This window comes from Pseudoliparis swirei, chromosome 3 (genome assembly GCF_029220125.1).
Source record: "Pseudoliparis swirei isolate HS2019 ecotype Mariana Trench chromosome 3, NWPU_hadal_v1, whole genome shotgun sequence".
Taxonomy (NCBI): domain Eukaryota; kingdom Metazoa; phylum Chordata; class Actinopteri; order Perciformes; family Liparidae; genus Pseudoliparis; species Pseudoliparis swirei.
The window spans coordinates 3,671,604-3,699,563 of NC_079390.1; the positions used below are offsets into that span (position 1 = coordinate 3,671,604).

The 27,960-nt window shown below is 40.8% G+C and overlaps 2 protein-coding genes across 3 annotated transcripts; one reads left to right on the plus strand and one right to left on the minus strand.

Annotated features, from left to right (window-relative positions):
- Window positions 1–2,886: 2,886 nt before the first annotated feature.
- On the minus strand, window positions 2,887–13,661 carry angptl5 (angiopoietin-like 5). The gene is made up of 8 exons (XM_056411810.1): window positions 13,194–13,661; window positions 12,031–12,202; window positions 11,341–11,444; window positions 11,152–11,245; window positions 6,699–6,802; window positions 6,501–6,621; window positions 4,313–4,498; window positions 2,887–3,253 (listed from the first exon to the last, which is right to left on the minus strand). The coding sequence occupies exons 1-8, from the start codon at window positions 13,245–13,247 to the stop codon at window positions 2,934–2,936; spliced, it is 1,155 nt and encodes a 384-aa protein (XP_056267785.1). The 5' UTR covers window positions 13,248–13,661; the 3' UTR covers window positions 2,887–2,933.
- A 3,168-nt stretch (window positions 13,662–16,829) lies between these two features.
- LOC130191824 (transcriptional coactivator YAP1-like) lies at window positions 16,830–27,868 on the plus strand. Of its 2 annotated transcripts, XM_056411541.1 has the most exons (9): window positions 16,830–17,090; window positions 17,470–17,716; window positions 19,061–19,260; window positions 20,163–20,317; window positions 21,960–22,061; window positions 22,291–22,391; window positions 23,625–23,743; window positions 24,007–24,107; window positions 24,697–27,868. In XM_056411541.1, exons 2-9 carry the CDS (start codon window positions 17,510–17,512, stop codon window positions 24,876–24,878), a joined length of 1,167 nt encoding a protein of 388 aa, XP_056267516.1. In that variant the 5' UTR covers window positions 16,830–17,090; window positions 17,470–17,509; the 3' UTR covers window positions 24,879–27,868. The 2 variants fall into 2 exon arrangements, with proteins under 2 accessions (XP_056267516.1, XP_056267517.1); XM_056411542.1 differs by lacking the exons at window positions 16,830–17,090; window positions 21,960–22,061 and having other exon boundaries at window positions 17,358–17,716.
- The last annotated feature ends 92 nt before the right edge of the window (window positions 27,869–27,960 follow it).

Here is a 27,960-nt window from a genome sequence, read left to right on the forward strand (position 1 = left end):
AATAAATTTGCAAAAATGTCTGCATTTCTGGTTTTTTCTGTCAAGATGGGGTGCTAAGTGAACATTAATGAGAAATAAAATGAACTTTTTTGATTTTAGCAAATGCCTGCAATGAAACATTTTAAAGGGGTCTGAATACTTTCCATACCCACTGTATATATATATATATATATATATATATATATATATATATATATATTTTCCACAGTGTATTGGCAGATATTAAAGCATCCGTGCACAGGAGAAAAACTCACTGACTCAAGCTTAAGATCTCAATAAGAAAAGAAGATTTAAAGAGACAAAACAAGCAAATTCATCTCATCTGAAGAGAGACAGGTGAGCAGGTCACATGACAAATGATTGAAGCGTCGCTATATCCGCTAAAACATGCATTCCTACTTGTTTAACACAAGAAAACTAACAGAGAGCATCACACTTGAAATGTGACAAAATAAACGAAATAATGATTGTCGCAGTGATGTTTTACATCAGGATTACGACATTAACATTGTTGTATTTTCACCTTGATGCAAGACATTCTTCTGCCGGCGCTGCTTATGAATTCGTGTTTCTCTACTAGAATACTATGAACATGGAAGAGATGGCCAACATCCTCGTCTCAGAGGTCGTTGAACGACCTGCCTGCGAATCTCGTGCAATCTGATGATGTCAATCTGTCCCGGGGAATGTGTATTCCACATTTAAAGATTTAAATATGAATCCTCAACAGGTTGGTACCAGAAGTTAAAGCATGTTGTTGTTGTTGTTTTGCATAATGCGTGTACCTTAGAAAAGAAGCCCGCAATGTGGAAGCCTTTGGAAAAGGACTAAGTTACAATCAGTTCTGCTCTCGAGTCGCTCAAAAACAAATACCACACATTTGAGATCATATTGTAATAGATAATTAACATTTTTTTAAATAAATAAATTATTTCTTGAGGAGTATAATAAGAATCAAAATGACTCGCGTCAAATCTTAATCAATACTCGTCAGTGAATTGTTTCTTCACTCTGTCATAGGAACAAGATGACGAAGAGGTCGCTGCCCCATCACCCCTCCGACCATGATGACAGCATGATGACTCACTCCTCTTCATGGAGGCCCATCCCCCGACTCACGCACCCCCGAGATGATTGCACCCGATACAGACGGTATCAAAGAAAATATTTTTTTTAAAGCATGCCAAGCTGTCTGTGTCTCCAGATTCTGAAGACGGGGACGAAGTCTTAAACTTCCAGACTTTCATGTCAGAGGAGAGCGAAGGACTTCCTTCCTTTTACTTCCTTTCTTTACTTCCTTCCTTTACTTCCTCTTCCACCCAGCGGCAGATAGAGTTCACAAATTGCTGCAGGGATTTAAAGTTACTGCAGACAAAATAACACACACACACACACACACACACACATCTTTGTGTATATGTAAGTCTCAAATAACACACCGTGTTGAGGGAGGTTCGCAGCACCCCCTAGTGGAGTGGGTCGGTAGTTCAGGAGTTCACCTGCTGCTGCCAGTCATATTTTAACTTCACAATACAGGATTTACTCAACTTGAGATTCATTCACAGTTTAATTCAACTTTTAATGCTTCTCTGTATAATTTGTAAAACAATAATACGGTGTGTGTTCCGACACTTTAGGAACTCTTTGATCATTATCTGGCATAAAACATCGTCCGAGGCAGAAGTCGGCTCGTGGCTCCACCACCTGTCGTAATCAGATCTCAGTAACACTAAATATTGCCAGAGCATATTTAGTGTAATTGTTTCTCGGAATATAAACTGTGTTTATTCACCAGCTGCTCCTAAAACTTTCCGCTGGGACAAAAGGATGAGATGAGAAAGGTCTTTTAAGCTTTTTTATAAATGGCTTGATTAAGTGTTAATACATCATTTAGTTGATTAATACATTAAATTAAATTAACAAATAAAAAATCACAAATACAAAAATATACATTTAACAAATTTGCCTCAGAGAGCTTTACAATCTGGAAACCTGAAGCACATTTTCTATTTGTGTTTTGGGGTCTTTGAATTTAATTTAATTGATGACCTGCGACTCAAAAAGCAACTTGGCAACCCACAAGTTTCTTTTATTAATACCTAATTAATAAAACATTTGTTAATTATTCATCAACCATTAATAAAGCCATTAGTTCATTTCACAAACAGTAAGAAAAGTTAAAAGGTTGCCTTCAAATAAAATGTTATTTATTTTTTGGTTTTGCTTTTTAAGATGACAGACTATACGTTTTAATGTTTGTTGTTGTTGTTGTTATAGATGCATTATAATATCCGACATATTTGTCCTCACGAGTCGAAGCGAAATCACCTTAAATGGATCATTTCAGGTGATTTGTACAATAAAAACAAGATATCCTTTCATCCTTTATTATGATTAGAACTTCCAGTTCTACAACGATGGCGTGCAACTTCTACAACATGTGCTCCCTCTTCCTCTTCTCCTCCTCTCTCTCTCTCCCTCCCTCTTCCTCTTCTCCTCCTCTCTCCCTCCCTCGCTCTCCCTCTTCTCCTCCTCTCTCTCCCTCGCTCTCCCTCTTCTCCTCCTCTCTCTCCCTCCCTCTTCATCTTCTCCTCCTCTCTCTCCCTCTTCTTCTCCTCTCTCTCCCTCCCTCTCCTCCTCCTCTCTCTCTCCCTCTTCTCCTCTCTCCCTCTCTCTCCCTCTCTCTCCCTCTCTCCTCTCTCTCCCTCCCTCTTCTCTTCCTCTCTCTCCCTCCCTCGCTCTCCCTCTCTCTCCCTCTCTCTCCCTCTCTCTCCCTCCCTCTCCTCCTCTCTCCTCTCTCCTCTCTCTCCCTCCCTCTTCTCTTCCTCTCTCTCCCTCCCTCGCTCTCCCTCTTCTCCTCTCTCCCTCTCTCTCCCTCTCTCTCCCTCTCTCCCTCTCTCTCCCGCTCTCCTCCTCTCCTCTCCCCTCTTGTGTCAGTTATTGGTTGCGATCCTCCTGATCTTCATGGTGACGGATGTGATGGTGTGCGTCACTCCCCTCCGCCTCCAGGTGTCCCACAGGATGTTCATCCTCCGGTCCGGGTTCTGCTCCGCGTCTTCCGGGGCGCCGTTGAGGTTGGCGAGGCCGCAGCGGTTGAACCACCAGCCGGTGAGGTTGTGCCGCGCGCTGCAGCTCTCCACCGTGTCGCCGCCGATGGAGCAGGACGGGTTGCAGCCGTCGTTGTCCACGTCCGAGGCGCTGAAGGGAGCCGTGTCCTGGTTCTGGTCCTGGTTGTAGCCGCGAAAGGCATCACCTGAAAACACACACACACACACACACACACACACACACACACACACACACACACACACACACGCAGACACACATAACAATGAAGGTGCCATCTGGAACCGAAAATGGTTCTTCAGAGTGATGCCATAGAAGAACCATTTCTGGTTACACGTAAAAACTTTAGAACCAGAGTTCTTTAAAGAACCATTTCCTTATATAGTTCTTCAAATAGCCTGTAAAGGTGTCTCAAAGAAGCTTTAAAAAATTGTTCTTTAAGGCACTATTTCTAGTTCCTCAAAGAACCTTTCAAATCAGGGTTCTTTAAAGAACCATTTCCTTAAATAGTGTATCAAAGAACCTATAAAGGTGCCTTAAAGAACCTTAAAAACATGGTTCTTTAAGGCTCCATTACTGGTTCCACAAAGAACCTTTCAAACCAGGGTTCTTTAAAGAACCATTTCCTTAAGCAGTTCCTCAAAGAACCTTCAACAAATTGGTCTTTAAGGCACCATTTCTGGTTCCATGGAGAACTTTTTCGAACGAGGGTTCTCTAAAGAACCATTTACTTAAATAGTTCTTCAAAGAACCTATACAGGTGTCTCAAAGAACCTTCAAAACATGGTTCTTCAAGGCACCATTTCTGGTTCCACAAAACAAATTTCAATCCAGGGTTCTTTAAAGAACCATTTCCTTAAAGAGTTCTTCAAAGAACCTATAAAGTTGTCTCAAAGAAATCAAAACATGGTTCTTTAAGTCACCATTTCTGGTTCCACGAAGAACCTTTCAAATAAGAGTTCTTTAAAGAACCATTTCCTTAAATAGTTTTCCAAATAACCTTCAAACATGGTTCTTTAAGGCACCATTTCCGAAATGGTTCTTCAGTATGATGGTTCTTCATAGAACCACGAAGCCTTTTCCAGAACATTTAAGAGCCTTTATGTTTCTGTGCAGGTTGTGCAGACGTGCAGCATGTTGACTGTGAACACATGCAGTGTGTATATGAGGGCTTTTAATCATCACTGTGAGTTTGCGTTGCTCAACATTTGTCGATCACTCGTTCTCGGCCTCGTGGCGGTCGTACCTGCGCTGCCTGCGTATCGGCCCAGGTGTATCGGGAAGAACAGAGTTTCGTTGCCCAGCTCGAAATCATCGTACGCCGCATAAGAGGTGACGTCATCGTCGGACACCAGAGCGACGTGGAGCTGGAACCGAGTGTCCTTCTGGTTTAATATATGAGATACCTTCTTCAGACCCAACCAGTGCTCTCCTGTACACACACACACACACACACACACATAGAAAAGAGATTGTGCCATTACTAATATCATTGACAAGTGTGAAATTAATCTCCAAAATACGTAAGTGAGAAAGCATAAAATGCATCATGAAGATTTAAAAAAGATTTAACAATATCGACAAGTAACCGTTTAAAAAAATACTTTTACCACGGAAATTGATATTTAAAGTTTTCCCACGGTTTGTTTTTTTACAGTGCGTATTATGTTGCATATTTTGTTGCACTGAACAAACATTTAACATATTTGAAATTAAGAGATGTTAGAGTTGGAATTAACACGCAGCAAATCCATGAAAAGTCAAACAGTTTACACACACTCGATAAGAATAATGAAATAACAGATCGATGCAGCATGCTCATGGACAGTGGTCCCCAAACTAAGACCCGGCCCCCTAAACAATACCAGAGACGCATTCTGATCTATTTATTCTTTTACTATTTTTTATTATTTTCTTTTTAGTCTGTCCACACAAATCCTAGACTAGCCCCTGTCAAATAGAACAGAATAATGGCAAAAAGTTAGATAAGATCCCGGAAAGTATTATTAATATTTGGTTATGTGTGGCTTTCTGGAAAACAATAAATGTTTTCATTTAGGCATCCCTGCGATCATCACACTTTTTCTGTTACAAACTGACCCCGGCCCCCATCAAAGAAGGGAAAAGTTATGTGGCCCTGACAGGAAAAAGTTTGGGGACCCCTGCTCATGGACATGTTGATATAACAGCTCACAGTTTGGGGAAGTCTCGTTTCAACGTGACAAAGCTCCATAAAGATGGTTTCCCTAGTGTGGCGAGGATATCGAGAGGCCTAAAACCTCATTATGGCTTTTGTGGCTGAAAGACAAAGAGCCAAGATATTGTTGAACGTTCTCCTCAGAGGGAAACTATTCGACCATCGCAACGGGATGTAATGCTTTTATACGTCATGTGACGTGTGTATTGATGTCACGTACTCACAGTGTCCCGGCGTGTTTACTGTGAGCCGGCGCGCCTCGCAGACACCGGCTAACGCCTCGAGGATCTGGACTTGTCGTGTCTTGTGTCCTGTTTTATTTTAAAGTCCCCGTCTCTCGTGTCCCCTGCACTTCCTGTCCCTGTCTATGTGTTTCCACCTGTTTCCAATCATCTGCACCTTTCCTGTGTTTTTAAACCCTGTTCCCGAGGTAACATTGACATTTATAACTCCATTCGCACTATGCAAAAAAAATTATTTTAATCTGATTTCAGGAAGTTACAAGACTTCTTTTCACCCACTGAGCTTCTTTGCCTCACTCAGTATAACTACAGGAGATTGAAAGAGAAATTTGCATTTGGATTCAACAACTTCATTTTGTACAAAGTATATAATGAAAAAACTGATACATTTTTAAAAAACAGTACAAACTCAGAGTTGGATGGTACCGTTTAGATCGTGCGTTGTTGACCCGTCATTTTGTTTGAGTTAAGAAGATTAAAGTTTCTGTGAATCGTTGTCGGCATTTGGTCTCTCTCTCTCTCTCTTCTTCTTCTTTCTATCTCGCTCTCTCTTTCTCTCTCTCTCCTTTCTTTCTCTCTCTCTCTCTCCTTCTTTATTTCTCTTTCTCTAGCTGGCTCTCTCTCCGTCTTTCTCTCTCTCACTCAATTTCTCTTTTTCTCTCTCTTTCTCTCTCTCCTTCTTCATTTCTCTCTCACTGTCTCTCTCTCTCTCTCCTTCTTTATTTCTCTTTCTCTATCTGGCTCTCTCACTCAATTTCTCTCTTTCTCTCTCTCTCTCTCTCGGCGCAGGTGATTGGACACAGGTGGAAACAATCAGGTACAGGGCAGACAATCACAGGGACAGGAAGTGCAGGGGACACGAGAGACGGGGACTTCAAAATAAAACTGCACACACAAAAACTCCAGGTCCTGGCATCAACGTCCTCTTGTTGGTCTTAAAGCTCATTTACAGGAAACGGGTTTTCTGTGAGTGTCTAAAGTATTTGTCACTCAACCTGCGAGGTTTCCAAAGCCGTCGACATAATCGGCCCAGGCTCGCTTGAAGTCAGTGACTCCATCGGTCCTCCGCTGCATCACCGTCCATCCGCCTCCCATGTAGTCCATCTCACAGAACACCTGCAGCACAGGTGGTGTTGTGACTGCCGATCGAGGGACAGACTGCGAACGAGTGGAGTTGCTGCTGTGCATCTCACCTCGAAAGAAGAGTCCGTGTCCTCCGGGTGGACGATGTAGATGCCGCTCGGGATCTTGGGGACGACCGACAGGAGACTGTCCTTGATGTCGCTGCAGTCTCGTCCTGATCCAAGCAAACACAGCCTCTCTTTTATTGTTTTTAAGAAAATCAACGTTCAGATGCATTCAGAAAGAAGGATGTATTTCCATCACATATTGTACATTATTTTTTCGTGAGTTGTCATACTTATAAAGCTCCTCCAGGGTCCCTCCTCATGACTAGCAAACTATAATATTGATGTGTAAAATTGGTGGAAATAGTCTCGTCGCAATCGAATAAAGAAGGATGTATTAATACTCACATTCCTCGAGGCACCGGTCGAGGAGGTGGAGTAGCAGCCATCTTTGAATCGAGCCTATTAATTAATCCTCAACCAAAATTACACTACACCTCATTTGAAAGCCTTGTTCTTAGTCTTTCACATCCAACCTGGAAAACACTACAGCCAATTCGATTTGTGATTCTGTACCGGCCACCAGGTCCATATTCAGAGTTTATATCTGAATTCTCAGAATTTATATCAAGTTTGGTTCTTAAAACCGATAAAGTTATTATTGTTGGAGATTTTAATATCCATGTGGATGTTGATAATGATTGCCTTAGTGCTGCATTCATCTCCTTGTTGGACTCGATTGGCTTCTGTCAGAGAGTACAGAAACCCACTCACAGCTTTGGCCACACGCTTGATCTTGTTCTTACTTATGGCGTTGACATTGAGCATTTGAACGTCTTCCCACAGAATCCTCTTCTGTCAGACCACAACCTCATAACTTTTGAATTTATACTACGGAGTGTACTCCGTTAGTCAAAAGTTTCTACACTAGATGTCTAACTGATAGTGCTGTAGCTAAATTTAAAGAAGCGATTCCTTCTGTATTTGATTCGATACCACGTCTCAATATAACAGAGGACTCCTGGTCTAACTTTAGTCTGTCCCAGATTGATCATCTTGTTGACAGTGCCATAGGCTCTCTGAGAATGACACTGGACTCGATAGCCCCTCTGAAGAAGAAGACAGTGAGGAAGAGGAGGTTTGCTCCTGGTATAACCCTCAGACCCGCAAACTGAAGCAAGCGTCACGAAGCTTGAACGCATATGGCGTTCAACTAATCTCGAAGAATCCCGCTTAGTTTGGCGAGATAGTCTTAAAACATATAAGAAGGCCCTCCGTAATGCCAGAGCAGCCTATTACTCATCAATAATAGAAAAATAAAAACAACCCCAGGTTTCTCTTCAGCACTGTAGCCAGGCTGACAGAGAGTCACAGCTCTGTGGAGCCGAGCATTCCTATAAACCTTAGTGGTAATGACTTTATGAACTTCTTTAATGAAAAGATTTTAACTATTAGGGACAAGATTAATAATCTCTTGCCCATAACCAGTGCCAATCTGTTCTCAAGTGGAATGGCCTTGGAAACCGCTGTATGCCCTGGTGTATATTTGGAGGGATTTTCTCCTATCAACCGTGACCAATTATTTTCAACGGTTTCTACTTCGAACACGTCTACCTGTCTCTTGGACCCCATCCCGACGAGGCTGCTTAAAGACGTTTTGCCTTTAATTGGCGGCTCTCTATTAGATATTATCAATGTGTCTCTGCTAACAGGCCACGTACCACACTCCTTCAAGGTGGCTGTTATTAAACCTCTCCTGAAGAAGCCCACTCTGGATCCAGAGGTGTTGGCTAACTACAGACCGATCTCTAACCTCCCCTTCCTCTCCAAGATCCTTGAGAAAGTGGTCGCAAATCAGTTGTGCGACTTTCTACATCATAATAGTTTATTTGAGAAATTTCAATCAGGATTTAGAAAACACCACAGCACCGAGACGGCACTGGTGAAAATTACAAATGACCTCTTAATGGCAGCAGATAAAGGACTCCTCTCTGTCCTGGTCTTGTTAGACCTTAGTGCTGCATTCGACACCATTGACCATGACATCCTGTTACAGAGACTGGAGCAGTCGATTGGCATTTCAGGCACGGCACTAATTTGGTTTAAATCCTATTTATCAGATCGATCTCAGTTTGTATTTGTAAACGATGACGCCTCGATAACCACCAACGTTAATCACGGAGTTCCACAAGGTTCTGTGCTTGGACCAATTTTATTTACCTTATACATGCTTCCTTTGGGCAATATTATCAGGAAACACTCCATAAACTTTCATTGTTATGCAGATGACACTCAACTATATTTATCGATAAAACCAGAGGAGAGCAACCAACTCTGTAAAATTCAAGCATGTCTTAAAGACATAAAAACATGGATGACCTGCAACTTCTTGATGTTAAACTCAGACAAAACCAAAGTAATTTTAATCGGCCCTGAGCACCTCAGAGATCAATTATCTGGTGATGTGGATTCTGTAGACGGCATTGCCCTGGCATCCAACACCACTGTAAAGAATCTTGGCGTTATCTTTGATCGGGACTTGTCCTTTAACTCCCACGTAAAGCAAATCTCAAGGACTGCATTCTTTCATCTACGTAATATTTCAAAAATCAGGCACATCTTGTCTCAAAAAGATGCAGAAAAATTGATTCACGCGTTACTTGAGACTGGATTACTGCAACTCCTTATTAGCAGGCTGCTCTAATAAATCTCTTAGGTCCCTCCAGTTGATCCAGAATGCTGCAGCTCGTGTTCTCACTAAAACTAAGAAAAGAGATCACATCACTCCTGCACTAGCTGCTCTGCACTGGCTCCCAGTAAAATCAAGAATCACTTTTAAAATTCTTCTCTTAACCTACAAAGCCTTGATTGGTGATGCTCCATCATATCTTAAGGAGCTTGTCGTACCATATTGCCCCACTAGAGAGCTACGCTCACTAAATGCGGGACTACTTGTAGTTCCTAGAGTCTTAAAAAGTAGAATGGGAGCCAGAGCCTTTAGTTATCAAGCTCCTCTTTTATGGAACCAGCTTCCAATTTCAGTCCGGGAGGCAGACACAGTCACCTCGTTTAAGAGTAGACTTAAGACCTTCCTCTTTGACAGAGCTTATAGTTAGGGCTGAATCAGGTTTGCACCGGTCCAGCCGCTTCATATGGTGCTATAGGCTTATAGCTGCCGGGGACGTTTTAGGATGCACTGAGTACCTATCTCCTCTTTTTCTCTCCTTAAGGATGAATTTTCATCTCTCAATCACACGTTACTAACTCTGCTTTCTCCCGGAAGTCCTTTTGACTTTCGTCTCATGGGGTCATCGGACCCTATGAGACGGCATAGATCCTATCTGCCTGATGGATCGTCTGGGTCGTGGAATTCCTGCTCATGACTACGCCACTGTCCTGTTGAGACTCCGCCCTCCTCCTCCCCACCGCCATCTGCCTGATGGATCGTGGAGGTCTCCATCGTGGAATATGCCTACTATGAACTATTCATACACTCTGTCATATTCATTGAATGTATTTTAACTCTAAATCTGTCCTTCTGTACACATTACATCTATTGCATCTGTCCATCCTAGGAGAGGGATCCTCCTCTGTTGCTCTCCTCCAGGTTTCTTCCCTTTTTTCCCCTGAAGGGTTATTTGGGAGTTTTTCCTGGTCCGATGTGAGGTTTTGGGGCAGGGATGTCTATGTGTACAGATTGTAAAGCACTCCGAGACAAATTTGTAATTTGTGAAATTGGGCTATACAAATAAACTGAATTGAATTGAATTGAATTTATGCTCATACATTATACATCTGCCCTCGTCTATGTATTTAGTTTCTTTAAATACATTTTTTAAATCTCTCTCACACACACATGTGCACACTCACTCTGACTTTATGAAGTTGTTTCCACTGTTTTGTCGTCCTCTAGGTGTTATGGCTATGTATTGTCTTTTGTCTTATAATAAAAAAATAAAAATAAAAAGAAGGATGTATTTACATCACACATTTTACATGCTTTTTAGTTAAAAAAACATATTTACCTTCGCATTGAAAATGCGGAAGGTAATGTTTTGATCGCCGTGTATTTATTTATTTATTTATTTGTATGCGTGTTACTCGCATAACTAAAAAAGTATTAAACCGAATCGCATGAAATTTGGTGGGATGATTGGTTATTATCCGGGGACCATTTGATTAGATTTTGGGATAGATCGGGTCGAAGGTCAAGGTCAAGGTCATGAAAAGGCCCAAATCTTCTTTTTACCATAGCGCGGTCCATTTTTATCCAATTGGCATGCAACTAATGCCAAAATGTTCATAATTCAATGCCCAATCTTGTGATATGTGAAGGTATGCGCTCTACCGAGTGCCCATTCTAGTTATCAATGTATTGTTCTTAGATTTACTGAGTTGAGAATGGTCCTCCTACTTAGCTCCTCCCTCCTCCCTCCTCCTGACTATCAACCTATAATATTGATGTGTGAAATTGGTGAAATGTGCATGTATGCATGTCGTGTCATCGTATGTGAGTCACCATGGGATTGCACGGGTTTGATGGAGTACATCTCGGCGTTGCTTCTCTGCACCTCCGAGCTGAGCGTCTGCACTTTGGTCATCAGCTCTGTGACCTGGAAACGTGACACATCGAGTTCATTCGGCCGACCAATCGCACGCTTGCAAACCCTGTTGCTAGGAGAGAAAAGGGGAAGACTTTTCACTTTACCTGACTGCTGAGGATGTCCAGCGCTCTCTCCTGCTCCTCCATCACATCCCGGATCAGCTTCCGGGTGCTGCGTCCAAACGCTACCAGAGACTGCTGGAACTGGCCTACACACACACACACACACACACACACACACACACAGACACATGTTGTAAACTAGAATGGGCACTCGGTAGAGCGCATACCTTCGCATATGACAAGATTGGGCATTGAATTATGAAAATGTTGGCATTAGTTGCATGCCAATTGGATAAAAATTGACCGTGCTATGGTAAAAAGAAGATGTTGACCTTTCCATGACCTTGACCTTAACCTTTGACCCGATTGATCCCAAAATCTAATCAAATGGTCCCCGGATAATAACCAATCATCCCACCAAATTTCATGCGATTCAAGAAGATGTTGACCTTTCCATGACCTTGACCTTAACCTTTGACCCGATTGATCCAAAAATCTAATCAAATGGTCCCCGGATAATAACTAACCATCCCACCAAATTTCATGCGATTCGGTTTAAAACTTTTTTTGTTATGCGAATAACACGCATACAAATAAATAAATAAATACATAAATAAATACACGGCGATCAAAACAAAACCTTCCGCATTTTCAATGCGAAGGTAACAACAGATGATTACGGAAGATGTAACAATATAACCAGGAAAGAGATTTATTGTGCATTTTCCTTACCACAGATTGAATGTTTCTCATCTCGTAGCAGCTTGACGGTGATGTCACATGGGATGGAGCATGTATCCTGACCTCTGACCCCTCGGGAGTGTTTCTGACCTTTGACCGGAGCGTCGGAAAGGTCCTCGTTGACTATTTCTGATTGGCTGAAAGAAGCGCTCTGTCCTGTGTCCTGGCAGTGAAGAGAGAACTACAGTGAGGGTTTAATCCACAGGTTCTGTTTTTAGAGCGGGACGAGATGTCCTCACCAGCTTCTGCGTCTAACCTCTCGGTGGACGCATCAACAACTCATCTGGGGATCAACCAAGTGGGTTGGATACAAACACACACAAACACACACACACACACAGTGGAACTGCAATATCCTATTTTAAAATCCTGCACACACTAAAAAAGGGGCAGAAAATCAGAAAGCAAATGTACTCTTCCATCTCCATCGTGTCCAGTCATTTTAATCTGGGAATAAATCCTCAGTGTCATATTTATGTACAAATTGAATACTAATAATACCTGGCAGCTTAATATATTTCAATGCTTGTTTTTAAAAAAAACTTGGTTCGCTAGATTTATTTCCACACACAGACTCAAACAGACACACACAACATAGTGTTCATGACTTTTGGGCACATCACATTAACTTATATTAATATCTTAACTTCACTATAACCTTAACTACCAGCCTAAAAAACAACTTTAACCTAGACGTGCCCTAATAATCAAGTCTTCACCGTAAAATCTAGTGATTTACATCATGGATGTGGACAATTTGTCCAGAAAAGGAGGGCGAGTCGCGACAATGTGATCGTGTAAATTGATTTACAGTCCCAAAAAAAGACAGAAAAACAAAAACACATTATATTATATTAATGATGATGCTATGTTAAAAACAAAGAAAAGAAAGATTCCCAATTCTTGATCCGTCCATGATGTCTAACTCTAAACTCTCTGATCTCCTTGATTGCGTTTTTTAAAGCAATTCATATTCGTCTGCAAAGAAAAATGCTTAAATACAATTATAATTGGAACGGGTTTAAATTTGACACGTGTCCTTATTGCTGCATGTCCCCTCTCTCTTCCCCCTTTCCTCTATATATATGACACAGCAAATAAAGCCCGAAATACATATACATTATTACCCTGACACATCACCACGCCATACATACAGTGGAGGGGAGCAGTTGAGGCAGAAGCAGCAGGATGACGGCCGTCGTCCACATCGCGTCGTCTGATTATCTCCTGAGCGGCAGACGCTCCTTCATCGATGCTTTCTTTTTCCACTCAGTCGGCTCTTTTCCCCCTCACATGTCCAGCGGACGCTGCCAACTTCAGTCCGTCCTTCTTCTCAGTTGTCAAACTTCTCTTGACTGCTTCACTTTCTCCACCTCCGCCAGTCACTCCCGCTTCACCGTCTCGTAAACTGACACGGCAACGTCAAAACAAGGTCAAAAGTGTCAAAAAGGGCCTGGTGAAAAATTTAAAAAAATAAAGTCTGGATGTGTTTCTGACAAGGAGGCTTAAAGCTGAATGTGCTGATTCTGGATTTGTGGTAAGGAGCGATTGCCTTCCCCCCTCCTATATTTTCCAGGTTGGATCCTGCCGCCAGCATGAGAAACAGATGTGGTGGAAAGGGAAGTGAGCAGCTTGTGTTTAGTGCAACACTTTCCCGTCTGCTTGAGTCTGAGTGAGGGAGCTGAAGGTATATAGGATGCAGGGAAGGAGGCATGACGGGGGTGTCTCTCATGTTTCCTCCCCTCTTGTCTTTCTCCGTGACCACTGACTCATCCCACAAACAGCCACCCACAGGGGCAGACCAATTATTTCTTAAATGGGGCCGTTAAGCAGCGAGGAATGTGAGGAGAGGACACATTCCTGTCGACGTCCAGCTGGAGTCGGCCGGGCCCCGTTGAGTTCCTGGAAAACTTTTTTTGCCGTGAGAGTTAAATAAATAAATAAATAAAAGCTTCTGCTGCTGTTCTGAACCTGTGTGAGTTTACAGCCATGGTCAGTGAGAGGAATGTGGAAAAGGCCTGGTGCCCCGGCCCCGGGGCCCCCACATCTGTCCCATGTTACATGCTCTTGTAAGGCGGTCTTTGTGAATGACATTTTATATCTTCCAGGAGAGATAATGAGAACATTACAAGAGCGCTGTCTCTTTACCATGAAGCCTGCTGTCCTTGTAGAGGTATGATACATTTAAAAAATGACGTTTGATCGTTGAAAGCAATGATGTGTATGTGGAATTTACTTCTTCACTTTCTTCTCTGTATGTTGAATATAAAGTTAATGCTGAGAGACGTTAACTTAAAAGACCAGAAGCAGGAGAAACTGCAAACAGATATGAGAGAGTATACAATTAAAAGCATATATTTATGTCACTAATCAACACATTATATCTGCTTTGGTCCCATGAAACCACATCTTGGGTTTTTGTTAGGAAGCGAGACGTTGGACACGAGACGCCGGTCTATTGATATAAAAAAAATTGGTTTTAATGACCACAAAAATGGAGGGAAAAAAGCAAAGCAACTTAAGCTAAATTTGAGTTAAATAAAAATCTGCAGAAGAAGAAATAATTATGTACAAGCTACAAAACTGAATTTAAGTGTCAACAGCAGTACATTAAATAATTGCTAATAAACCACAATACCAAAATGAAACTGTGCTGATGGTTTAAATATGGGAACATTTCCTCGAGCTGAACATACATCTAAAATAATAAAAAGGCCATATTAAAGTAGACGTGAGTGGAATATTACATCACCAAGTGTCTGCTGGTGTGTATGTGGCCCATCACAGCATGATCAACGTATTAATGAGTGAGTTTTAGCCTTTCTAGATGTTTTGAAGTATGTTTTCCATTATAATAAATTAAGATAATGATGCTTCAGCTGCCTGCTTCTGTCAGTCTTAAATGAAGTAAATTAGTGTGTTTACAGAAATAGCTAATTATCTCTTTAATAATACAACAATATAGCAACAGCAGTCGCCTTAATATATATTTGGTGAATTCGTTTTTCTTCCAAACGCATTTCAGGTTAATTTAATGACTAATATTAGTTTCATCGCTCGGTGTTTTGTTTTTTTGTTTTTATATTCTTCTCTCCTGAGTCCCGAGCTCCTCTACTTGAATATTACATTATTGTTATTAAATTAAACTAGTTGTCTTCTCTAACTGTTTTGATGGGACACCTGATGAGTCACTGTGTGTGTCGCTGCTCTGACGCTGATGAAGAAATAATCATCACAAAACACAGTTACATCACGAAAAGTTCATCTCCTCCTCTTCTGCCTCATTTCCATTGCATGGTTGTGTGTGTACATCATTATGAAAGTAATGAAAAACAAAATATATAGGACAGTGCCATCTGCTGCGCTTTGGTTTGTACTACATGACCATTGTGAATATGTTTCTCTTTTTTTCCTGTGGAGCCTCTGAATTCTTCACACTAATGATGATTTCAGAAAAATGTGTAGTTATATTGTATATTATAATAAATGTTATAATATATATTGTCTTATCGATGATAACTGAACACCACATGGAGAAAAAAACTGGTCTCACACAATCATTTATTGAATCAACACAAGATTGAGGGGAAAATATAGATTATTGTAACTTAACACAGAATGAATTTCAAATAGAAGTATTGGTGCAAATGAGGCAAATTATGACGGTTTCGACAGTTGATTTAAAAATATGTATCTAATTTAAATCCAAATAAAATAAAGATATAACATTATAATATCTTCTGATTCCTTAACATTCAGTTTGTCCTTTTATTTCCTCTCAAGCAGCTTCTTAACATTATTTTTATTCCACTCTGTTTGACAGCATATCGTCTAAGATTATGTTTCATTTATACACAGTGAGAACAATGACATTCTGTTTCGCACCAAACATGCAAAACATGAGCACATATACAGATATACAGTCAGAAGATTATCAAATGTTGATAGTGACACATTACTGTGAGAAGGGATGTCACTGTGATCCGTATAAAAACAGAACAATATACAAAGTGTGTTGTGAGAATGAACATTGTGCGTGTGTAAAATATCCTTCCGTGTGTTGTAAAACGTCCCACTCCATCTACATCCATGACTCAGCAACTTAATGACTTATTGGATGCATTGTGAATAATAACACCATTCCAGGCAGACATTTTTTTCCTTCTTTTTCTTCTTCTTCTTGAATTCAATCTGTTGGCCAGCTGAGCTCCGGCTCGCAGTGCGCGTGTCTTCCACTAGAGGGCAGTGCACTGTGCTCTGCGTCCACAAACACAGGGCTCTCTCTGGCTGGAGTTGTGGCCTCAATCAGGGGCGGATGTTATCTTAGTGCAACTTCCCAATCCCCCCCCCCACACACACACACACACACACAAAGCTAGACCAGAAAAGTACCCCACTCCTCACTTCTCTCTCCTCTCCGTGCATCAATCCTGCCGCCACCTCTGTCTCCACTCGGCTCTCGGCCTCTTTTCCTTCTTGCAGGAGTAATCCGCTCTAACTGGCAACTGTAGGGGGGATTAAAATAAAGACTATCAGTTCACGGATTTTCGTGCATTTTTTAGGGCAGAAAGTAAATAAAACAATAATAAACGTGTGTCCGAAGCCTTGTAATTGTTGTGATATTATTATTAGGAGCATTAGTATTATTATACCTCCCCTGCAGCTCCGACTGCGGCAGCTTTAAACCCTGCAGCCCCGCCCCTCAGCACTATCACATGAATCTGGACTCAACAGTGGATGTGAAAAAAGAAAAAAAAGTTTGGAGAGGTCCTCGCTGTGAATCACTTTTCTCTCACTAAAGTTTCAGATTGTGTTCACGTTGTTTTTTCTCTCCTTCTTTTTCCACTCGAGGAGACTTTCTTTTTATTTGTTTTTTTTAGGTTTTAACTTCGGGAAATCAGTGTCCGACTGAGTTTTTTGTTGTTTTTTTCCCCGGCTGTGATTTCTCCAGTTTATTTTCCCTGCAGGAATACGGAAAGAGAGAGAGGGAGGGAGAGAGAGGGAGGGGGAGAGAGAGAGAGAGCGAGGGGAAACGGTCTGGCCGCCTGAAGGTATGTGGAGAGGCATGTAACGTGTTGTGCGCTGGTGAGATTTGGTTATTTTTTGTCAGCCATCGCCGCTTTTTAACTTGCGCTCCTTCGACTTCTTTACGCGACGACTGCGCCTCGACCCGCCGCGGATTAACTTCCGAGATGTAACAGTTTGAAACCGACAAGGACACAAAAAGTTCAAATGGGGTGGGGGGTGAAGGGAGGGGGGGGGGTGTTACAAAGTGTAAACAAATCCGATCATATAACTTGCAGCACTCGGGTCGCTTCTTTTCTAATGTTTAACGAGTCTGACGTTTCATTTTTTTTTCTTCTTTTTTTTTTTCGTGTGTGTGTTTTTAACTTGTTTGTTGTTGTTTTTTGTGTCTCTGCCACTCGACAGATTTTGTTTGTTTGTTTCGACACCAAACTTTGGGGGCGACATGGACGCGCAACGCGGCGCGCCTCCGGTCGGGCAGCAGATCGTGCACGTCCGCGGGGACTCTCAGACGGAGCTGGAGGCCCTGTTCAGCGCCGTGATGAACCCCGCCAGCAAGGCGGCCCGGCAGCCGTCCTCTCTGCCCATGAGGATGAGGAAACTACCGGACTCCTTCTTCAGGCAGCCGGACTCCCGAGGCCACTCCAGACAAGTATGACTGACCCACAGCACGCTGGGCCCTGAGGGGCCCTGAGTGCGTCACCTGTGGATAAAGACATAAAGTAGCCCTGCAATGTCCACTGAGTGACCAGAGCATCAGAGCCCTCCGTAACGCCATCACACGGTCTGTTAGTGATGGTGTTGCATAACAACAAGTCTAAATATAGGAAAAGCTGTTTCTTATTCATAGTCTGGTTTAAATTATCTTTCTTCATACCAGAGAGGGACACTATCTCAATAACAATGATAACTTCATTAATCCAGATCATTTAGCTGCTCAGATTGGTTTGAAAATGACAATTTATTATTGCTTCATATACAGATTATATTCCTAATTGTTTTATTCTTTATGAAATAGTGGAAACAAATAGAGCTCTGTAGAAGTTGCTTTTAGTCGACCAACACTCCAAAAAAATACAACTAATATATTTAATTTACTGTTGTATAAACGAACATCATCATATCCTACTTAAGCGTCTTTAAGCACTTTGAAAAGCGCTATAAAAATGTAATTTATTATTATTATTATCGCTCATAGAAGCTGCACCCAGCTCATTTCTATTAAATGATTGGAAAACAATGAGACAATGATCGAGTGAGTGCTTTTATCTTTTCTGATTAAGGTTCTCTGATTTATGGCATATTGATTTGTACTTCTTAAACACAGAAAACTCTTCTGCGGTTTAATTGGCTGCTGAACTAATAGTTGAAGCAGCAGACTATAGAATATGCCCGATTTTGCCTCAAATACTCAACTATAATATGATAACTGATAGCTCTTTAGTGTTTCCAACATTAAGACTGTTCCCCGTGTTCATCAGAATGAGTTTAAATATATAAATGGTCCCACTAGATGTGTTTTTAAGAGACATTGAGTGAAGATTTTCGTATTTTTCACGGCTATTTTCGAAGCCGGTCACATGTTGGGCTGATCCAGAGTTTTACCTGCAAACTGCCCTTCACCAACAAAGATGCCTTTCCGACCATATATTTCGCATTGAATGGATTATAAATTGTTTCTTTGTTTCATCACCAACAAACACCTCCTCAACTCTTTCCGTTGGATATTTTATACACCATTTTATCCCTAAAATATATCATCTGTTGAAGGAGAACTACGCGATGAACATCTTGCCAACAGTATAAACGGTGAAAAGTTATTGGGAGAAGAAATAGAAGAATATTAGACTGGAAAGAAGCCGATTTCACAGTTCTTCCTCCTCGCCAGTTGTTTTTGTTCTTCCTCCTCAGCTCCAAACCGTTTCTCTTCTCGGTGGTTTGATTTTTTTCCTGCTCGTTTCTGTGCGAGTCGTTGATCCTGATTGTTTCTCGTCAGGCCAGTTCGGATGGAGGCGTGTGCGGCTCCCTCACTCCTCACCACGTCCGCGCCCATTCCTCCCCGGCCTCCCTTCCAGTCAACTCGCTCTCCACTCAGGCGGCCGATGTGGCGGCGGCACCGATCGTACCCGACGACGTGCCGCTCCCCCACGGCTGGGAAATGGCCAAAACGCCCACTGGCCAACGCTATTTCCTCAAGTAAGGCCCCGAACCTCCGTTCATCGTTGTGTGAGTCGAGAAGCTTTCTCTTCAGAAGGACCTGAGGAGTCAGCTCCACCCGGTTCTCACATCTACGCCTCTAGATCTGCTCTCAACCCGTTTATACTGCATCATTCTCAGTATAAATGGTTAGAAAATAGTGGGAAAAAACCTTCACGATTTCCCAAAAGCTCAACGCAGAATTCAATTGGTTCCGTTAATAATGACACAAGTTGTCCTTCTTTACGTTTGAGGAGCTGAGAGAAGAACATCTCCTATTTTTGCTTGATAAATGACATAAATAATAATGAAATCATAAAATTATTCAAATGATCCAAAACGTTCATCAAACTGATTTTAATCAACCAATCTCTACTTTTTGTTAAATCCATTTTTATGCACCAAGGAAGAGTTTTTATTTATTTATATTGATACAGAAAACTGTCCTTCTAGGATTATTTTGCAGGAGAAATGTAATAATTTAAAGCAAAAGGTAAATTGCAGCAGTGCAGGAGAAACTCTATGATTACAAAGTATAAGATCAATGTCAGCAGTGCAGGAGAAACTCTCTAATTAAAAGGTAAAAATTGCAACGGTGCAGGAGGAATCATATAATTAAAAGTAAAGGTAATTTGCAGTGGTACAGACTCAAACTAACCCGTTGCATGCAAACAGAAAACGTGCCGACTAGTTTTACAAGCCGTGTGGTTTCAGTCGGTTTTATTCGTGAGAGCACACACGTGGCCCGACGGCTCTCTCACACACACACACACACACACACACACACACACACCTGTCAAAGGCTACTGGTCGTACAGGTACAGCCGGTCCCGTGTCAAAGCGTGCCTCGCCGAGTGGTTTAACGGATGCCGATATGTTGAGACTTGCCGTGTGTTTCGCAGTCACCTGGATAAGACGACGACTTGGCACGACCCGCGGCTCTCGCAGCTGCAGTCGGCCGCGGCTCAGCATCCCGTCTCCGGCACGCCGGTCCACGCCCACTCCCTCAGCAACCCGGCGCCCACCACGCAACCGCAGAGCATCAACCCAGAGACAGGTATCGCTCAGCCCCCCCCACCCCTCATCACCCAGTTCCTTTGTTTTTTAGAGCACAGACACGCTTTTCATACTTTAACTTCCATCAACAGTCTTCTTCGCTGGGTGAGATTTCTTCAGGATTTCTTTGATGTTCTCTCCGTTTGTGGCTCTGGTGACTTTGGTGGGAATTAGGAAATTATTCTGTAGATTGAAGCCTGAAAGACCCAGATGGATGTAAACTGCGATAAAACGAGAGATGAGACTCTACTTATACTAGTTTTTTCTTATTTAGATGCAAGTTTTATAAGTTGTTGGACTGTCATCTTTTAATGAATTCTACCTCGGGAAACTCTAATTTTCTATGTGTTTTATGTTTAGAATTTTATCACTGAAATATTTTTCTTTATTCCTTTTTTATTTGCGATTTTACATTTTCAAGGTGATCTACCTGCAGACCGCCATGGCCCGACAGAAGAGACACAAAGATGCTCGTGGAGCATTTATAAAGTGCAGATTTACCCAAATTACTAAATATATATTCCTTTTTATTCTATTTTTGCTTTTATAAAACATAAACAATAGACGGCTGAAAAGAAGACCGACACGACACACATAGTCATCGTCTTTAATGATGTTGTTCTGATGATTTTGTTCATTGTCTTTTAACAATTGTCAGACATTGAAACAGGTTTTGTTTCCGTAACGATCCCTCCTGTTCATACTTGATCTCGGCAGATCCTTTACTAATGCGCTTCAAATATAACTGATGAGTGATGTAATCCACAGACATATTTATCTAAAACCTTATCTGACGCCAGGATGAGGCTCGAGCTTCAGATATCTTTTAATGTCGGATGTTTGCTGCTGTCCCTCCCTGAAGCTTAACGGAGAAACACTGTCTGGGAGAAACCAAGAGGAAACCTTTGAATACATGTCGGCACAGTACGAGGATTGTGGGTTTTTGTCCTTTACACCGGCGGCATGTCAGCAAGAGAGTTTAAGTACAGGAATAATTACATTAAGCAAAATCTATTACAATGTTGACATATGTACCTCATTATGGTTTTAAGACTGATTATGAGCCGATCCTTTAAACCCCCGGGCCGCCGGAGCGTCTCTGTTTTCTGTCACGGCACGACAGAAATAAATCAATGTCAAAATATCAATGAAAGCAAGTTTGAATCCAAAAAAAGTACTACTTTTCTAATGAAGAAATAATCCCAAAGCAAACCCTCCATAATGTGTGTCACTAAATACAACTAATCAGTGGATTATACAATATAATAGGGGTAATTTTTCTGTAAAGAGATGTTGCTGTTGAATATTTTAATTATAATTTGACTAAATGGAAATATATAATATTTTTAATCCCTCTCTTCTTCCACAAAGAGCAGTATTGCATACTTTATACTGATTCTACTTGATTTTACAATCTCCCTTTGTGCATTCAGGCAAGATGCACGCACAATTGTTCTTGTTTTTCTCTACAGAAAATACTATACTGTCGCTATTAACCCCAAACTTCTCTTTATAAACTAAAAGCTACGCAGACATTGAAGGACGGGGGTCAGATGTGTACTCCTCTGCTCTCGACACACTCAACATGCTCTCCTCTCCATCCACCATTCGCCTTCTCACTGTGTACTTTCACTGCTGTTCAGGTCCAGTGCCTGAAGGCTGGGAGAAGGCTGTGACTGCGGATGGAGAGGTGTTCTACATCGATCACATAAATAAGACCACCGCGTGGGTCGACCCGCGTCTAGGTAGCAAACTGTCAAATTTGTGTCTCCTGAAATTGACGATTTCTAGTTCAGCATTTTGTTCCAACATCCACCATCACAAGAAAACAAAATAACAAAGATCGCAAAGTTTTGGCACACGCCTCTCCTCATATTTGTCATTGCTGAAATGTTTTAAACCGGTGGAAACATTGACTTAATTATCAAAATGTTCTTTTTTTCTTTTCTTCTCCCCTTTAATTTCCCGCTCCAGCCCAGAAGATGAACACGGGCATCCTCGGCTTGGCGCTGCAGCAGAGGCAGGAAAAGGAACGGCTCCAATGTAAACAAGGCCTCCCTCCACAAATCACACAGGTCAGAGGTCAAATAAAACACTTTCATTGCATTTTAAATCCCTCCACACAAGCTGCCAGCTACATTTAACATATATCTAGCCTGTCTCGCCTCACACAATCAGACATCATGGGATGTGTGATTGTGTTATTCTGCATATTTACTTCAGATGTAACCGTTTTTAAACTTATGTTTCCATGTAAAAGGAGCTGGAGCTTTAAACAGGGTTCGTACGGTCATGGAAAACCTGGAAAAGTCATGGAATTTTAAAATGGTCATTTCCAGGCCTGGAAAAGTCATGGAAAATACTTAAATTACAAAAGTTTTGGAAAAGTCAGGGAAATTTGATATATTCACATGTTCATTTACGTCGAGTTTAAAATAATTCATATGTTTTTGAAAGGAAGACACTCAAATTATAAACCGGCATACGCCAAGTCCAAACCGATGGATTTGCACATAAAGGATAATAGTTTGATTAAAAGAATAAACATTTATATACACTACCGTTCAAAAGTTTGGGGTCACTTAGAAATGTCTTTATTTTTCAAAGAAAAGCACTGTTTTTCAATAAAGATAACATTAATCAAAAATACACACTATACATTGTTAATGTGGTAAATGACTATTTTAGGTGGAAACGTCTGGTTTCTAATGAAATATCTCCAGAGGTGTATAGAGGCCCATTTCCATCAACTATCACTCCAGTGTTCTAATGGTACATTGTGTTTGCTAATCGCCTTAGAAGACTAATGTCTGATTAGAAAACCCTTGTGCAATTATGTTAGCACAGCTGAAAACAGTTAAGCTGGTGATATAAGCTATACAACTGGCCTTCCTTTGAGCTTGAAGTTTGAAGAACAAAATTAATACTTCAAATATTAATCATTATTTCTAACCTTGTCAATGTCTTGACTATATGTTCTATGAAATGTTCAATTCATTTGATAAATAAAAGTGTGAGTTTTCATGGAAGACACGAAATTGTCTGGATGACCCCAAACTTTTGAACGGTAGTGTAAGTGTTTCGAAGAATAAACATGTATAGTAATGTTTATTCTTTTAATCAAACTATTGTCTCATTCATTTGTTTCATTTAAGGTATATTGTATGCTTTGTAATCCGAGATTTCAGTTTGGTCATGGAAATTTGGTTTAAAGTCCTGGAAAAGTCCTGGAAAAGTCCTGGGATTCCATCGGTCAACATGTGTACGAACCCTGTTTAAACTACATGTTATGTGTGTCTTTTGTGTAGGAGGCCGGAGGAAGGAACCAGATGCCCGGTGGGATGGACCATGACAGGAACGCACTGACGCTCGTCCCCTCCCTGGATGTGAGGATCAGAGCCTCCAACCACGAGCCCACACTCAACGGGTGAGTTCATGTTTTAATAGTACGTATATATATCTACTGCAGATCTCTTTTATTGTGGTGTTAGAAGTATTCAAGAACTTCTGCTTCAAGTAAAAAGCAGTAACTAGTGTAGAAATGCCATTGTAAATGAATCCGAATCCTCTTTTAATTTCGCTGCACGCCATTTCTACGTGTTCCGATGACTCATTTAGTTTTTTTTAACAGATGTCAAATGATGCAATCTTGGTGTAAAGGAATGTTTATTTGCGTGTGTTCTTGTGCAGAGCTCACTCTCGCAACGAGAGCACGGACAGCGGCCTGAGCGTCAGCAGCTTACCTCGCTCATCGGACCACATGTTGAGCTCTGTGGATCACATGGACACTGGTAACACACACACACACATGCGCGCACACACACACACACGTGCACACAGCAGTTTATTTTGGGATCAGAGAGTAAATGTGTCACAAATGTAGTCGGTGTTAATGTCATGATTTTGGCTTATTAAGCCGCTATATTTATACATTATAGATCTTAGAACTAAGAGCCATGGCCTTATTTAGACATTGGTTGTAAATAAAATAAATTATATATAATTATCTATGGCTGTGTAATTTGAGATAACTTATTTTTGAATCAACAAAAATAGCGTACCCAAGTAAGTCAGGGGTAATGCGAAGGGGAAAAAGAGCGCTACATCCAGTGTGAACACTTTAGCTCATTAAATCTACAAATATACATATTTAATGACATGAGGAACACATAAAGAAGCTCTTGACTGGCAGCTACTTTGAGTTGCAACCTTTTTTTTTGACACAGAAGATGGGAAACGTGAATCGTGCACATTATTCATGTAGAAGAAAAAAAAGCGTACACACACTAGTCCAGGTGCTGGAATAAAGAAAATGGCCATTCAAATTCTCAAATTCCTCCGAGCTCACACTCCTTCTTCTCCTTCTCTGACTTCCTCCAGGTGACTCCGGCGAGAACTCCTCGATGACCGCACAGGAGTCGATGTCCGTGCTCCCCATGTCCGAGGGGGAGGAGCTTATGCCTTGCATCCCCGAGGGTCTCAGTTCAGACCTCCTGATAGACATGGAGACCGTTCTCTCCGGGTCGCACATGGACAGAGACAGCCTGCTCACCTGGCTATAGACGCACCCCGAGCCACCAGCATCTTCACCAAATGACTGAGAATTGATGGAGAGGATCGTTGGCTCCAACCGTGGTACAGAACAAGGTCACCCAGAGAATAATACGCTGCTGCTGAACGATGGAGCCTGAACGCTACTCGCACCCCGAGGAACGATAAAGACCTGACTCCCGCAGAAGGTGGTAAGCCGCTGGCGTTCTCCTCTCGTTTTTTTTATAGAGCGGCATGACAGAGCGTCCGTATTTTCACAACACTCCACTTTCTCTCTAGTCATTGACCTCAGATTGATGCTCCCCATGTCTCTGGCAAAGAGGACATATTTTATTTTTATTATCCCGCCTTGGGTACTTTTTTTTTGGGACTTCGGGTCAATGAAGTCCGGATGTAGCAGTAAAGAAAATGAAAAAAGACGTGTTCAAATAACATAGAAGTCGTTTAAAAAATATATCGTATCCACGTTGGCCTCCGTTACCTCATATCGCTCGTGGCATAAAAAAGCAACATCGAGTGCTACTCCTCCGAAGCGGCCTGTCATTTTAATTTCTAATAATGTCTTAAGAAGCGTCAGGACGAAGAGCAAAGGATGAATTAAAGAAATTATCTGGATTAACAACCAAAAATCTCCTGCTCAATATAATCAAAGTTAACTTTACCACAGCTGCCACACAGACTCATCAGGGGTGGAGGACGCCCCCTGGTGGAGAGCCAGTGGAACAGCAAGAACACTCAAAATGAGTCGTCAGTTAAGATGCTCCGAAGCCAAAAACAGTATTAATCATCAGAGTCTGTGTGGAATATCTTTGAAGTTTTTTTTTTGTACTTTAAGTTAAGAAGGTTAAGCTTTATCTTTGGTCACTTTTTGGCCTTCTTTCCTAACAAATTGCAGCCTGTCAAAAAACCCTTTTTAAGATTCAGAAAAAATACCTTTTGGGTACTGAAACTGAAATAAAATGTGTATTTATGGACCTCTTTTTAGAGAAAGGAATATAAAGAGGATGTCTACAGTGAATTAACTCATTTTCAGTCTGATGCAATCCAACAGAATTTAGGTTTCTCCCAGGAAAACTACTCAAAACACATCTTCTGATTTCATTTAGTCAACAACTTTAGCCACACTTTTCCCCTTGAGTTATATTTTCTAAAAGTGTGGTGATTACATTACGTTAGTCCAACTCCACGCTAATACCCTGCAACAGCCTCGCTATAAAATGGCTTTTTTTGAAGTTACTAATACCCAGGTTTTGTTAATACTGTATTAGTTTTTTTGGGGTTTTTTTTTTATTTGATTGCATTTTATTGTTAAGTGTTACAGTCATTTTCCCCCCTCCAGCATTGAATATAAGCTTCACAAAGGTAGTATTTATTGGAGATTTGTTTTTATTGAATTGCATGATATTGTACAGTTGTGATATTATTATGTTCGCCCCTCGTTTTAAGAAATGATGCCATCCTTTCTCTCTCCTGAGGGTCTAAACTGGCCCTGAACCTTAAATGAAAAGTATTCAATTCATCCTTTCCCCCAATATTGGTTGAATACATTCCTAATAATGTCCTTTTCTTCATAACTTTACACATGTATTTTTATTCAGTGGCATCATAGATTTGTTATTCCCACAGAAACACACTCTCCTCACGTAGCTCCTGAACTATACATCTTCCAATTTTATTTCCAAAATCAATTAACAGGCCTTTGAAACTTATGTAAGTTCTATATTTGTCTCTTTATTTTTATTTTTACATACATCTATTCTCACAGTATCACCATCTCTTTCTTTAAAAAAATCAATTTACCATCACTCTATACATATAGTACTGCAATACAATATTTCATTTTCAGCCATTAATGGGGTTAAAAAAACTTGGAATATCATAAAAACACAGTAAACTCAAAACCCTTACACGTCTTCATACTCATGGTTAACCCTAACTTTAAAGGTCATCTGGTAATGAATTATACAACAGAATAAAGTTTCACCTGTGAAGAGATGTTACATGGACACAATTAGATGCCTGGAACAATAGAAGCAACACATTTAAGTTTATAAAGCAGGTCAACAGAGTTTACTAAATACATTGATTTGTTGTAATGCACATGCAAAATCACAGTTGGAATACTTTTTAAATAATCCTGTCAGGGCCATGAAGATATTCTTTTTAATTGTCTGTGCCTCACTTTTAAAGCAATGTTTTTTTTAAGTGGGAACGAGGAGAACACTTTTTAAAAATGGATTTAATTCGGAGAGTAGTGGGATAATTTCAGGACTTTTCCATTGACAGAAGCAACATACTAATTGTGGATGCTGTGTTCTCTGTATATTTTATTCCAACTGCAAGTGCTATCCAGTGCTGTATTGCATAAGGCAGTCATCAATAAGGCTCTTTAATTATCCTTTTTGTTAGTTACACTATATAATAAGTATATAATCTGTTTTTGTCTGCTGGGTTGTTTCTGTGTTCATATTCTGAATCTGAATTTGAAGCTGTTAATTATTGATGAGAGCCTTTTCTTCAAACCAGCTTCCTTATATATATATATATATATAGTGTATAAATGTATATACATATATATATGTGTGTATAAATGTATGTATATATATATATATGTGTGTATAAATGTGTGTGTATATATATATATATATACACACAGTATTTATAGGTAAAGACTTTCTTCACAACCCCCCCACACAAAAAGAAATAACTTGCCAATTCACCTGATCTTTTCTAAATTAAAGTGCCACGGGCCGGGAGCAACTTCCTGTTCATCCATGTAATGCAACACACTACCTAGCCTTTTTATTTATGTTAGCATGCATGACACTTGCTATGTATGTTACATTATAATTATGTTTATTATCCTATTTACAGAGAGTTTGGAGGCAATCAGACTTGTTTTTGTTTTTTTACCTTTGTATGCATGTGCTTTATATATTTCTTCTTACTCTCACTGTAATCATTTTAAAGGAGTTTCTGTTTAATAAAAATGTAAAATACACCTTGATACACAAGTTGTTATTTTAGCTTCATTTATGTCAGTTGGGTATGTAAAGAAAGGGCAGATTAATGTTGTATTATTTAATCACTGTC

Excerpts from the sequence above, each read along its gene's own strand:
- LOC130191824 (XM_056411541.1), top strand. The coding sequence starts at position 17,510 with ATGGACGCGCAACGCGGCGCGCCTCCGGTCGGGCAGCAGATCGTGCAC. Across the intron at positions 17,717-19,060 it reads CCCGAGGCCACTCCAGACAA|GCCAGTTCGGATGGAGGCGT; the intron begins GTATGACTGACC and ends GTTTCTCGTCAG. Across the intron at positions 24,108-24,696 it reads TGTGGATCACATGGACACTG|GTGACTCCGGCGAGAACTCC; the intron begins GTAACACACACA and ends GACTTCCTCCAG.
- angptl5 (XM_056411810.1), bottom strand. The coding sequence starts at position 13,247 with ATGTGGACGACGGCCGTCATCCTGCTGCTTCTGCCTCAACTGCTCCCC. Across the intron at positions 11,445-12,030 it reads TGAGAAACATTCAATCTGTG|GCCAGTTCCAGCAGTCTCTG; the intron begins GTAAGGAAAATG and ends GTGTGTGTGTAG. Across the intron at positions 4,499-6,500 it reads CGGCTTTGGAAACCTCGCAG|GAGAGCACTGGTTGGGTCTG; the intron begins GTTGAGTGACAA and ends GTGTGTGTACAG.